This window comes from Phragmites australis, chromosome 5 (assembly GCF_958298935.1).
Source record: "Phragmites australis chromosome 5, lpPhrAust1.1, whole genome shotgun sequence".
Taxonomy (NCBI): Eukaryota; Viridiplantae; Streptophyta; class Magnoliopsida; order Poales; family Poaceae; genus Phragmites; species Phragmites australis.
The window spans coordinates 43,521,768-43,535,612 of record NC_084925.1 but is presented as its reverse complement, the minus strand read 5'-3'; the positions used below and the strand labels follow the sequence as shown (position 1 = coordinate 43,535,612).

At 47.9% G+C, this 13,845-nt stretch overlaps 1 protein-coding gene across 2 annotated transcripts; it reads right to left on the bottom strand.

The window, feature by feature from the left end:
* Positions 1-2,414: 2,414 nt before the first annotated feature.
* On the bottom strand, positions 2,415-13,527 carry LOC133919864 (galactoside 2-alpha-L-fucosyltransferase-like). 2 transcript variants are annotated; one of them, XM_062364406.1, is made up of 2 exons: positions 13,176-13,527; positions 2,415-4,067 (listed from the first exon to the last, which is right to left on the bottom strand). In XM_062364406.1, the coding sequence occupies exons 1-2, from the start codon at positions 13,471-13,473 to the stop codon at positions 2,575-2,577; spliced, it is 1,791 nt and encodes a 596-aa protein (XP_062220390.1). In that variant the 5' UTR covers positions 13,474-13,527; the 3' UTR covers positions 2,415-2,574. The 2 variants fall into 2 exon arrangements, with proteins under 2 accessions (XP_062220390.1, XP_062220391.1); XM_062364407.1 differs by lacking the exon at positions 13,176-13,527 and adding an exon at positions 11,130-11,547.
* Between the last annotated feature and the right edge of the window lie 318 nt (positions 13,528-13,845).

Sequence of the window (13,845 nt, the reverse complement as noted above, 5' to 3'; positions counted from 1 at the left end):
CGTAAGCTCTGTTCATGGTGCTGCACTGCTGCCGCTATCAGTTGACTGATCATCGTCGTACTGGGTGCTAACCAGTTGACTAGTCTCCTCTCGTTCAAAGCCCATGTTTTTAGGTCTTAACCCATGGGCCCTACAAAAATATCCCACACTCCATGTACATGGCCGTTCTCAGGTCCAACGGTCCCGTCGGTGGGGCTGTTCGCTGTCCTGCGGGATTTCATTTCGGCAGCAGGCCCGGCCAACATTGCCGCTTCAATCCGGGCCGCACAATCTAATCTAAATATTCTAAACGCCGTAGCGTTTTTGCAAAATGCGCGATCCCCACCCCCTTCTCTCTCTCGTATCTCTGTCCTTCCAAAGTAAGTTTTATAAGATCTCGTGCGAAAGATTCTGATAAATTTTGATCTACATCGTTATACGTGCGTACAGAAGAATAGAAAACATATATCACATGAAAAGAACAAATCTTTCAGAAGGACGAATCTTATAAAATTTCCTTCCTATATCATCCAGAGTCGTGCGTACTCACGACTTGCTTGAGCTTGGTACTTGGAGCGGCCTGGAGGGCAGCAAAATAGACGAAGAAGGACGAGCAGCAAGACCTCCGGCAGCAGCATCTTGTACAGGATGGCGCATCTGCTGGAAGCCGAAGGGCCGCGCGTCCGCCGCGGCAACCGCGTCTGGCCGCATGGATGCCTGATTAGTTAAACGGGATCATCACACGCCGAGCAAAAATTGCATGCTAGTCATTATACGCATACGGAACATATATATATACAGCCATACAGGGTGCGATCTTCATGTATCTGCATGCATGTATTCGATGTTAGCGTCTGAGTTTCGGTTTGTGCTGGTCCGGAGAGTACGTGATGGGGAGGAGAGACCGATAGGAGGTGCACTGCTGCGGGGAGCAGGAGCACCCCAATGCCCTCCTCCCTGCTGTCCTCTATCGGATCTGTAGACCGCCGCCGCCGCCGCCGCCGTCTCCACCAAAGCCCTTGCATGGAAGTCCAAGGAGAGATAGAGAGACGGGGTGATGTGGAAGCACACATGCTAATAGTGAGAGGTGATATGAAACCAATAAAACTGCTTAGTGAAACCAATAAAGGGATGATGTGATCCGGTAGTGCAAACTGAGAGGGTTAACTCTTGCGATACTTCAGAAGAGTAATTTAGACTTTTTTTTCCATTTTTTTATTTTGTATAACTTTGCAGGGATAATACAAGATTACTCACATGATGTTCTGACTTTTGATTACAAGAGATTAATATCCATGGCACTAACGACTACATTAGCAAAAGTCTATTTTTACGGCTGAACTTTTTCTTCTACCAAAGACTTCTTTTATTATATGGATATTCACCTTTTGCGAAGTATATTTGGTGGGAAAAATTTCTTGTATGTGACTAATTTAGCTGTGTTTCGAAGATTTTATCATCCTGGCCTATATGTCATTAACACATGTGGCATCATGTGTTAGTAGGAGAGGAGTGGTATTTTGTCGAAACACATTTAAATTAGTGGCAACTGTGCAAATTCCCCCCCTAATCATACCTCGTTGAGTGTCCGAGCGAAGGAAATTTAGGATGGCAACGTTCTTATAGATTGCATAGGAACATTTCCTATATAGTCTTACAAAGAGAAGTTTCTGTCAATTTGATGGAAAATTCTCTTTATAAGAACGAATGCATATGCCACCGTAAAATTACTTCCCTCAGACACTGAACGAGTTATGACTAGGGTACCGTATCATCTATAGAGCAGTCAAAATTAAGCCTCATAACACGTCGGCCACACCCCAGTGGGATGGGCTCAGCGGGCGCAGCAAGCCACGTCATCTTTCTAGTATGATCTAATGGTCGCTAGTGATGTCAATTTGGATTGTAATTATTAATCGTGATCCAGTCTAAACCAGGAGTTTGGTCATTGACCGGTAGTGTCATTCCAGTACTTTCACTGGGTTTACAGCCATAGTTGTCGCTGTATGTGGGTCGTCCACATGTCAACGACAACTATCTTCGGACGTTCACGTCAGAATAACCGGTTCCGTTTTACAAACGATGTGTGATAGCGACACACTTACATACGTGTGTGGTGCTATATGTGCAGGTACGTGTCATCCTATAATAAAAAAGAAAACTGCCGAGCCCACGCCATGCCGCCGCCCACCGTGCCTCGCAACGGCTTCTGCTCCCGCTGACTTGAGCCGGAGCCGCACAAGGACATGCGTTAGGGTTCGGGAGCAGGGAGTACCGGAGTAGCACTGCAGTTTTGAATCCCATGACGGCTCTGTGCCTCGCCTTGTGCCTGACCATATTGCTGCCTTCTCTGTTCCTTCCAACTCGGGCTTTCAGACGAATGGATGCGAGCGCCTTGATAACGATGCCATACACCCAAAAGTTCGTGAACAAGATGGCAAAACGATCGATGATCAGAGCAAACAAAATCATGGAACTGTTTATCAACTATCTACACTTGGATCAAATACAGGATGGAAAAGAATACACTCGTATAGTTCCTTCGCAGAAAAGAATCTGCCCTAGTTAGCAAGCGTGTCCTGACAACAATTTCAGCTACAACTGAGTTTGATTTACAATCTTCAGTCCCCAGCTCACGTCCTCGCAATGCCTTACAAAAGGCACCACTTTGCCCAAGTCAGCGTCCCTCCTCGCCTTGCAGTCGTAGTAGGGAGCTTGATGGAAGCACGGTTCGATGGACATGGCGCGGCCGCATGGTGGGTCTGGCACGACGTGGTTCTCCGACCTGAACATGATCCATGGCTTCAGGCCGGCGAGCCCCTGAGCTGCGTACCCGAAGGTGGAAAAGCCACTGGTGATCAGTACGTCAGTCATGCTCAATAGATAGATCTCGGCAAGAGCCTTCATGTTATGCTTCTTGTTCCTCGACTTCTGGTACTCCTCGTGGCTCGGCAGGTACACTTTGACAGTGGTGCCGTCGACAGTCTGGTGCTCATCGTACTTCTTCTGGATCTGATCACTGTACCATGAGCTCAACGAAGTAGTTAGAACGGCAATCGTTCTGTTATTCTGAGTCTCGGTTGCTGCTTCCTCTGTCATGCTAATTTCTGGAAGGAGATTTTCATTCTGAGCACATGAAAGGATCTGATTCAGAATGTGTGGGAACGGGCCATTTCTTTGCAAGATGCCCTTCGTTTCATATATTCTGATCTGAATTCCCACTCTTTTTTCAGCTTTGGCAAGGTAGGACCGGTAATATCTTGTAACTGAATACCAAACATTGTTTGTCGGATGAAAAAGATAGCGGGCCAAGTGATGGAAAACAGTGTCTTTCTCAGGAAATAGCCTGCTTAGTTCATCTTGGTAAGCTGGAATAAAAAACAGGGACGGCACGAAGTACATGTCAGTTCTCATGATCAGCCATGGGATACCTTGCAGGAATTGTTGGTCGTCTTCGCAGAAGAAAAGCTTGTCATGGAAACCATAGTTACCATCAAGGTGAAGATACACATAGGAAGGTCTAGTACCAGCCAAAGACCGATCTACATTGCCACCGACAACTTTATTCTGTAGCATGTTGCCGTAGCTCTCTGGACTACTCTGGGTAAATTCGCCATAGTTCAGAGGGAAATCTGAAGGAACCAACCATGAAGTTTCAGGGAAAGGTTCGCAGAAAAGGCCAGCAATCTCCTTATAGCGATCGACAAGCAGAACCCGGTTTGTAAGGAGTGCATATAGGAATGCTGAAGTGATCTCAAGCATCCGGTTCCCTAAGCCAGCGTGGATTATCAGGAACAGATAGTTGCAATCTGTCACATTGATGCTCTGACCGGAGCTCAGCTGTTTTGTGGCTTCCTTGTATGCTTTGGTGCCGGGGCCGCACTTTTTCTGCAATGCTTCTTGTTTCCTTAACCTCTCTATGAGGTATGAAGAAGGTATGCTTGGTGAATTCCTGTGATAACGTGCGAACTGATATCTGCTTTGACAAGATTTTTCATCAAATCCCTCAATCAGAAGGCCACTCAGAAGTTTATCGTACTCAATATGTCGCGACAGAGATAGATCATCAGACATATCATCTTGTATATCTGAAGAAGAAAGGGGGTTTTGAGTCAGTCACTGCAGCTTGTAGTTCACTAACATAGAACAAAAGAGTGCTAGAACGAACTGGCACATGGGAACTGCCAAAGCCAGAGAAGCAGTGGACCACTAGAAGTAGTAGATATGCTGTTACTATTAACGTAAGTGATTAAAAAGAAAAATGCTAGAACAAAGCAATCTGTAGATAAACACAATGCCAGGAAGGACTAACAGAAAGAGTGGCTATTCAGTGAATAACACTGAAGTATACACCTATTTAGAATGGTTGGCAGGTTGTTTGTTCTTTTCCCTATTAAAACTGCTTGCAAGTTGGAAGAAATCACGCAGCCCACTTGGAGGTCACTCATCATAGGCCTACCCTTTTTGCATTTCAAGGGACTAGGAAATGAGAAGGAACCAGTTCTTTCTGTTCCCTCGTGCAGAAGGCAGTATGATGCATATTCTAAAATCATTAGTTGGACATGCATGCACCTGTATATGGTATCTATCACATGGTCTTGTTTCTATCGCCAAGTGTGACAGTTTTTCTCTCTGCTTGCCGTCTACACTGCAGATACATGCATTTCCCCGTAATGAAATATTTCACTTCAGATTTTCTTACATTACAATTGTACGACTGCGTTTTGGCGCAGAGAAGAAGAGGGAAAAAGAAAGAGAAAAATGCAAACCCCCAAAAGTCACTTGGATTTTGATTTTTCCCCCTAAAAGTTGTTTTGTTTAAAAAAAAACCCCTAAAGGTTTGGTTTTGTTGCAAAAACATCCTAAAATTTCAAAAAAAATTAAACAAAATCACAAAAAATTCTAAAAAAACTAGAGACAATTCTAAGACCTTTTGTGAAATTTGTTTTCAAAAATAATATCCTTTGCATCATATTTCATGGATAGTAAGTTTGAAAAAAAAGAAAAATGTGCAGCTCATTTATTAATTCGAGTTAAATACATAGTTAATTATTTACTAATCCAAAAATCACGAAACAAATTTTTTTTAGTCTTCTTACATAATCCTCTATCTTCTAAAAATACATGAAATTTTGAAATAGTTATTGTAACGTGCAGGATTGAGTAAATGTGTTGCAGATAGATTAATTTATAACTAATCCATAACATCCCCAAAATTAGTGAAACTACTTTTATTAGTTTACTTAAACAATTATTTGTGTAGGAAAAATAATGGTAGATATGACAAAGTTAAAATAACATGAGTTAATAAATGAGCTGCACATTTTTTTTTCTCTAAACTTCCTCTCCATAAAATATGATACAAAGGATATTATTTTTGAAAAAAAAAATCACAGAAGGTCTTAGAATTGTCTGTAGTTTTTTTTAGAATTTTTTTGTGATTTTTTTATTTCTTTAATTTTTGGGGGGTTTTTTGCAACAAAATCTAACTTTTGGGGGGGTTCTTGCAACAAAACAATTTTTGGGGGGAAAGTCAAAATCCAAATGACTTTTAGGGTTTTTTTTTGCATTTTTCCCAAAAAGAAAAGAAAAGGGAGGAGGCTTCGGGCGACCTAGGATTGCCAGCCTGGCCCGTCTCACTCCTTTGCTCTATGGCCCAAGTCGGCAGCCCCTCTCCTTATCCGCTCCGCCCGAGTGGACCCCTAGTCGGGGTCCTGTTCCTCTTCCTCTCCCACTCGATCGAGCTGCTAGCTCTCTCGGCCGCCACCCGTTCACCTAGCCACGCGCGCTGCGCTGAGCCACCTCCTCCCTGGGCCCGAGTTCGCCAGCCACCACCCGCTTCTCCCTGGGCCCGAGTTCGCTGGCCACCACCCGCTTCTCCTTGGGCCCGAGGCCGAAGCATGCTCGTCTCCTTATTTCGCCTGTGTCAGATTCCTCGCTCTATATCTAAATATCCTGGTTCAAATTGCTCCTAGGGGGATCGGATGGAGTTCGGTTGGGATATTTTCCCCAAATTCGAACCACCTTGATCCTTATCTCCTTCGGTTTGAGGGAACCGTGGCCACATATATAAAGTAGGAAGAGGGTGCCCGGAAGGAAAGGATTGGGAGGACACCTTGGCGAAGCCATACCGCATCTGGTTACTGCCATACAAAGTCGTCATCGTCGCCCTCGAGCTCACCGCCTCCACAAGATCGTTGTCGGGCCACCGATCCACGACAGCACCAAGAGGTTTGCCGCCGACCCACGAGTTGCCGTCGCTGACCATGAGCCCTAGATGCATCGCCGTCTCCGTTCCACAAGGTGAGCCCTCGCCATGAGTCCCGCCCTCTTGCCTCTCTGGTGCGCATATGCTTGTCCCCGGCCATCGTGCTATGGTGCTACTGCCCGTCGCCGTTGTGCTCATGCTAGGCCCGGCCGCCGGTGTGTTTCTCTCCCTTTGTGCTCGTATATGTGATGGATGACGTGCACCATGCTCAGCTTGACCTATCGTATGCCCCTCCCCGCTGGGCAGCAATGTCGGGGAGCCTCTGACAGTGCTGGCGTCGTGCATGGATCGCGTTGCTGCGCTGGTCGGCCATTGTGCTGCTATGTTCATGGTTCGGATTTGCATGCCGTTGTGCTTGTACACGAGCCCGGCCGTCGTTTCTCTCTCTGATATGCACTATGGACGCTTGAGCTCAGGCTATGCGCTGTAGAAGCACTGGTGTCGGTGAATCAGGAACCAGAGGTCCCCGAGTCCTGAGGCCAGATCAGCAGTTTGCCACGTGACGCCCTCCCGCGGGGATCATCTCCGCGAGGTACGAGAAGACTAAGTCCCGGGAGAGGGTGCTCGGGGCCATGAACAGTAGTCCCCGAGTACCCGAGTTCCCTGATGATCCGCGAAGACCAAGTGCCGGGAAGAGAGTGCTCGGGATCGTGAACAGTAGCCCCCGAGCACCCAAGTCCCTCGACGACCAGAAAAACCGAGTACCGGGAAGGGTGTGCTCGGGGCTGCGAACAGCGGCCCCAGAGCGCCCGAGTACCCCGAGGACCCAAGGGAGTTAGTTCCGGGAGAGAGTGCTCGGGGCCGTGAACAGTGGCCCCCGAGCACTCGGTTCCCCGAGGACCAAGAAAGGGCATATCCGGGAGAGAGTGCTCAGGGATGTGAACAGTGACCCCCGAGCACTCGGTCCCCCGACGGCCTAAGAAGTCCTTCGCCGGTGGCCCCCACAGAGGTCCAGCGGTGAGGTGTCAACCAGTGAAAGGCCCGATGCCGTATTTAAAAGGGTGTGTGGCCTGTCACCTCCTACTGCTCCTGCCAAGCTCGGTGTCAGTCCCTGCCACACTCTGGCAGGGGGGCGTGGGGACATTTCATGCACGGGTCCCATCCCGCGTCATCCGGCGCGCCTCGGGATAACATCGCGAGGCCCAAGGCGCCCCGCCTGCCGCCCTGCTGTGTCAGGCGTACAAGACCGAACGGGCACGCCGGACTGCTCGATGGCTGCCCGGTGTGCCCTCTTCGCGGCGCCCGTTGCAGAACGACATCATGACGACCGAGATCGGGCGGGGACGCGTTTTCAACCCCCCGTCACTTCGCGCAGCAGCCCATGATGGTTGCTTTTCTATTTATAGTGCCTTGGAACTCGTGCCCTCCCTTTCGGGGCACGCTACCGCCGGCGAGTATTTAAGAGGAGTCGGTGGACACGGAAAGGCTCTCCCCAGATTCGAACACTCAAAGCCAAGGGAACAAGACAGTGGTTCAGTATAAGCACAGAAGCTGAGACCACCGAAGAACAAGGAGCCCGAAGCTCTAGAATAGACAAACATTCTTGTAAACAGCAACATCCCTGAGAGACATTCTCAGCGCATTTATAGCATCCACATAGGAGTATGGTATTACGCTCAGTGCGGCCCGAACCTGTCTAAAAACCTCCAGTGCATTTACTGCATTCTGCATCCGATCATTCCATTCCACCTGCCATCGCATTTACGCCCATTTATTTCTCCCGCAAGACAGATTCAGAATCATCCCCCCGGTCGAACCTCAAAGGGGGCTCCTCCGGATCCCTGCTTTAGGAGTTCACCCTCCGACAACTGAGCTCCAGCGGTGCGCCGTCAAAGTCTCGTACTCCGGCAATGTGTTGGTAAAGCCCGAGCTCCGGCCGTGAGTCATGATAGCCTTGCCATCTTGTTGATGTGTTCGTGCCAGTGCGCGAGTCGCCGTGTTGCTGCTAGCCCGGCTGCGTTGTTGTGCTTCTGTATTCACGATCGCCATAACTTTGCCTCTGCAATGCGTGTGCCTGGTGCTTATGCTTGAAGCTCAGCCATGCCGTCATGGTTTCGTTCCTGCTATATGCGTGCGTGTGCTTGGCCGTTGTACTGACGGCCAACTCATGTGTCTGTGATTGCCACTGGTTCATGTTCTTATGGTTCGTCTACCTGTGGATAGCTGAGGCAATTGTGAGGGTCTCTTCTGATTTCACCCCCAGTTACTGAGTTATGCTATTTCTAGTTGGTCAGCATGCCATAGGTGCTTGCATTGCTACCAGTTGATCTCTTCCTATGGTAGCCCTGTGCTATAATTAGTGGCTTTGTGCTTGGTATGTTCAGAGGGCTTTCTTGTTGATTGCCCCTGTTATTGATCTCGAGCCATTATACATGCTTTCGATTATGAGATATTATGCTTTGTTCTCTATTGGTTTGGTGATAATGATATGTTGCAAAGAAAAGAAAAAAGGAAAGAAGAAGAATAATTCAGAGGACTATATTGTTGATGGTCCCTATATTTAATCTTGATGCTTCTTGCAAAGAGCATTATGCCTTTGTGGCTAATGCTTTTGTGGCAAGTTACCACCGTGATCACCCTGCCTGTGTGCATTTGCCTTTGTGGCATTGTGCCTGAGTGGCTGTCGGATAACATTGATCACAGAGAATATATGTGTCATTGCGGCAGGAGCCTTCGTGGCCCACATTGATCACCGTCGCCTTTGTGGCTTTCGCCTTCATGGCATGTTGCCTTCGAAAATGGCCGATGAGGACAAGTCCGAGGCCTGAAGAGGGGTTTAGTGAGTCAAGCACTGCGTCGGGCTCTTAGTTGTGGTCTCGCTGCCGCTTCCAGTAGAAGCTACGCGTCGTGCCGCGCTCTTAGCCCACCTCTTCATACACACTATTCGAATGCTCATACGAGGCCAATGATGATCCGAGATGTATAAACAGTCCAAAAAGCTATAGTCGCTAGATTGTTATCCTGTTCCTTTACCCTTTTTATTTCTAATGTTATCACTTTGCTCTATTTTTGTTGCATGTGACTACAGCTTTGCAAACTCAGAGACGACCTCGATATGACGACCGCTAGCGTAGCTTAAACGGAGATAGCCCGAAGACGGGCGTAATTAACCGGGGTTGCTTTACGAAGCTCCGGGAACCAAGACAAAGCAATCGCCAGATCATTTTACACATTCAGTTTAGCGTGTGCATTGTGGAGTAACACGTTGTGATAAAAAGAACTTGTACTTTATGAATTCGACATAAATGGATAAAGTTTACATGTTTCTGTTACAACGTCCTCCCGTCTTTTGTATACTTTGTATATTGGCACGCCCGTAAATACTACATTCAAAGTTAAAAATATAACTCGACGCGAGCTTTCCTTGCGCGAAACAACAATAAATCAGGTGAAAACCTTTTTCTTAGACTAAAGCAGAGCAGTATACTTGGTTCTAGCTAAACAGTAAATCTCAACTAATGTTCATGTATAGACAAGCTGTTCGTGCTCATTGCCTGGGAGTTGTGGAAGGAATGAAATGTGCGCCTGTTCCTGGGCATATCCACTGACAGCAGAGCACTAGGCCAAACGATTAAAGATGAGGCGTGGCTCTGGTGATGGCCAGACCAAGGCGCTTAGGTAGTCTTCTCTGTGAGTAATCGACAAGGTTTTAGCGTTTTCTAGCCTGACAGTTTCCTCTTTATGTAATATCGCCCTCCAGTCCTGAGTGGTTAGCGAGTGCTTTGCGCCTCGTGTTGTAACCCGATTGTAACTTGACTGTTTCATTTCTCTACTAGATACAATGATACGTAGCTCTCATGCATATTTGAGGAAAAAAGAACTAAATTCTATGTTATCTATCGAGAGCAAAACAACATGTTTAACTTTAAGTGATCCTTATGGTTTCCCCGTGTTAAGAAAAAGTAATCCTTATGTCACATTTTCAGATAAGGACCACATATTTTTTTGTGAAATCCCTATCAGTGAAGTATTCAGAATTGGAACCACACACCATGTCCACGTACCCTATTCTGCTTTATTCTTGCACAGCTTATCTCTGATAGAAAGAGGTAGCATAAACCACTCTTACGGAATCTGCTGCCAGAGTTGCTCACAATTAAGACGTTACACATTACCTTAGAGACTCCAACAATAATCCACAGTGAAGTTTCAGACCCCTTAAGTTTTTTTAGCATCTTGAATACCTTATCCCGATGCTATTTCTCCCAGTAAATTTCCCTCCAGTTCCTCTAAATTTTTTTTAGATCCCCAATTCCTCTAAAACTGTAAATCATCCTACTCTCTACATTCATTTTTTTTCCTCGAAGACGTGGGAGAACAACGTATCATTGCATCAGTGGTAGAAAGGAACCAAGAAAGGAACATTACAAGCTATCAGGTTTACAGAACTCCCTACAAATTTAAGGATCACAAATATTCAAGAGGCCATGGACAATTATACACCTGAAGAGCACCACGAGTACACGACCGTATATCCTACTAAAAAGCTATCACTGTTGCAATGCCAATTCACGGTGACGAAATCGCCCAAGCTAAATCATCCCGGTGTTACTGGTTTCGAGATAAAATAATCATCCCAGCGTTAAAAACAGAGATCTGACGATCTATATAATCTAATTTTATTCGACATGAGTAAACAGCTTGTAACCTCAACCAATCCACGAGCTGGCTTAGCTGTGCGGCAACGTAGCCGGAATGTTATCCATTTTCTAAAAAAAAAAAGCTTAGCTGTGCGGCGAAATGCATATGACTCACTGACAGGTGGGCCTTAATCCCCACGCTTCACGGTTGAAGTAGCGGTACTAGTTCACAAGCCGTTGTGCGCTCCAAACAAGGCTACGAACACGCGGACAAGTAAGGATGGATGGAGATGCACACACACCTCGGTCGTCATCCGCCGGGGGCTCGACTTCGAAGAGCCACTCCGGCGCGGCGCCGGCCTGCCACCGCTGCAGGAGCAGGACGGCCGGGACAGCCAGGAAGCACACCGCCAGCGCGGCGCGCGAGAGCCTGCGCGGCTTCTTTGCCTCCGCCGCCGACGACCCGGCCGCCCTCTCCGTCTCCAACCCCTGCTGCAGCGGCAGCCGCTCCTCGTCGCCCCTCCCCATCACCATGAGCTCATAAACAACTCCTATTTTTCGATTGGCGCCCTGTCTGCAAGCGAGCATCGCTGTTGGTTTTGGCTTTTGGGACAGGGAGGGTCAAACGAGTCCGGCCATCCTCCGCGTGGGAGGTGAGCTAGCCAAGCAAGTTGCAAGCTGAATGGGCCAAGGTGTGTGGCTACCGGCTAGTGCAGCGCGGCACGGTAGTAGCATTTAGTCTGAGCCACTTCACGATTTGAACAGGGTGCAAGGGCAGCGAGTGTCTGCTACTCCCATCCATTGCCGTTGCAGCCGAACCAATCCAAAGCCAAACGGTTTTTTTTTTAAATAAAAAAACTACACCGGTTCCAAACGGCCGGCTTTGTCTGGTTTTGGTTTCTTGAGGGCACCGTTCGGTTGTCTTTTGCCCGGAAAGGAAAAGAAAACGTCAATTTTGTTCGATCTGGCATCCACCAAGAACAGCATTCTGTTCCATGCTCTGGGCTCCACCTGGCTTTGATGCGCTGGGCCGCTGCCCGGTACTTAGAAGTTGCCGCCGCATGGTACGCCGGTGGCTGATTAACACCTGAGTTGGTTAACATCTTCTTGTTCCTCCCATTCATTGCCGTCTCTTCTTCTTTCTCCAATCCCTCTCACCCTTATTGCCACCCTGTCACGGTGGAATAAGGTCTCACCATTGTATCTCGTCGTCATCTCAACCAACTTTCCTTTATCATCTTAGCCAGTAGCGCTCTTATCGTCTTATCCTATGACTTCACCGATAAACTATCATCATCGATAGACCGTCTTACCGTCACATATTTTCCACTAAATCCGATGAGCTTGGAGTCTCAACCTGAACTCTAATCTAACATAAAGATGTCCAAATAGGCGGCCCGACCCGGCACGGCACGGGCCCAGTCAGGCACGACCCGTTTTGGGTACGGCCCGTGGCACGATAGGCCCATTAGTATTTTTCTGGCCTGGCGGCCCGTTAACACGTGAAAATCCCGAAAAACATCAAAAAACCGCCGAATGCAAGGATCGAACTCAAGACCTCGTACATGGGAAGCAATGACTCTACCACCTTGTTAAGGATCTCTTTATGTATTAGGGATAAATAAATTATATAAAACCTTAAAAAAATAGAAAAACTTAAATAGGCCGGCCCGGCCCGGCGTGCCGCCGCTCCGACCCAGGCACGGCCCGCCTAACCGTGCCGTGCCGGCACGGCCCATTTACTTTCGTGTCGTGCCGTGCCTGGGCCGGGCCAATTTTCCCGTGCCACGGGTTGACCCGTTAGGCCCGACCCAGTTGGTCATCTTTAATCTAACATTACAATGGTAAGAGAGAGACTCACCTAAGGACGGATTGCGTGGGAAAAAAAGTCGGGAGAGGAGTGGCATAAAAATGCTAGATTGAAATATAGTTTTATCGCTAATTAATCATCTCGACCAGTATTTGCTTGTAACTTCACGTCTCAACACAAAATTAATTATTTTACTACACCTTGGTATAGTAATAAACAAGTAGTAGGAGTACTTCTACGTGATGGATGGCACTGATGTAATGATGGATGCGACCAAGCTCGACTTAGGATTAGACAACCTACTCCGAGTAAAATAAGCCGGAGACGGCAAAGGAATCTGCTTTGCGAGTTTGATCTATTCTCTCTCTCTTGCACGCCCCTCCAACTATTCCCGGAATAAAGTTTTTTTTATTGAATTCCCGGAATAAAGCTTAACAACTTCGATCCGTTCCTGCGTATTGGCTTCACTGCTGATCATTAGGCTTTGGTCACAATTCTTTTGTAGAAGCAAGAACATAGGAGTTGAGCAGATGCGTACCTTGGCCGTCGTCTTCCGCGGGGGGCTCGGCCTCGAAGACCCACTGCGGCGAGGAGTTGGCCTGCCACCGTAGCAGGAGTAGGACGGCCGGGACCGAGAGCAAGAAGAGCACCAGCACGGCGCGCACGGACGCGAGCCAGAACCTGCTGCCCCGCCCCGCCTCCTGCTGCTGCTCCACGCCATGGTGGGGCGGCGCCGGCGCCCTCTCCGTCTCCAGGCCGCCGCGCAGAGGCTGCCGCTCCTCGTCGCCAGCTACGCCCCCGCTTCCGTGGCTGTGGCTTGGCCTCCCCATGACCATGAGTGAAGCTACCGTACCCGTCTCATATATGCTCTTATCGACGACGTCGCTCGCTCGGTGGTATGCTCTCACTTGCACGGTTGGACTTTAATGGCCTTGGAGTTGGACGGTCAAGATGGATTCATGTCCAGGATGCCAATAAAATGCCGCCTCGTACAGTTCGAATCATCGAATCCACATGGCAAACTTGGAAATAAATGTCAACTCGCATGGCCTCGATGTTGGACGGATTCTTGTAATAAATACACGAGAAATGTAGCTTAGACATAGAAATCATCACCAGATTAAATAACTAGCGTGTTATTGTCATCCACAATTTATATTTCAGTTAGTAATTGAAAGAGAATGAAATGTAACAGTAGCAGTTGTGTA

What these genes read in the sequence shown, in the direction of transcription:
- LOC133919864 (XM_062364406.1), bottom strand. Translation starts at nt 13,473, where the DNA reads ATGGTCATGGGGAGGCCAAGCCACAGCCACGGAAGCGGGGGCGTAGCT. An exon ending in CGCGGAAGACGACGGCCAAG is followed by an intron (nt 4,068 to 13,175) that starts GTACGCATCTGC and finishes TTTCTTCTTCAG; the next exon opens with ATATACAAGATGATATGTCT.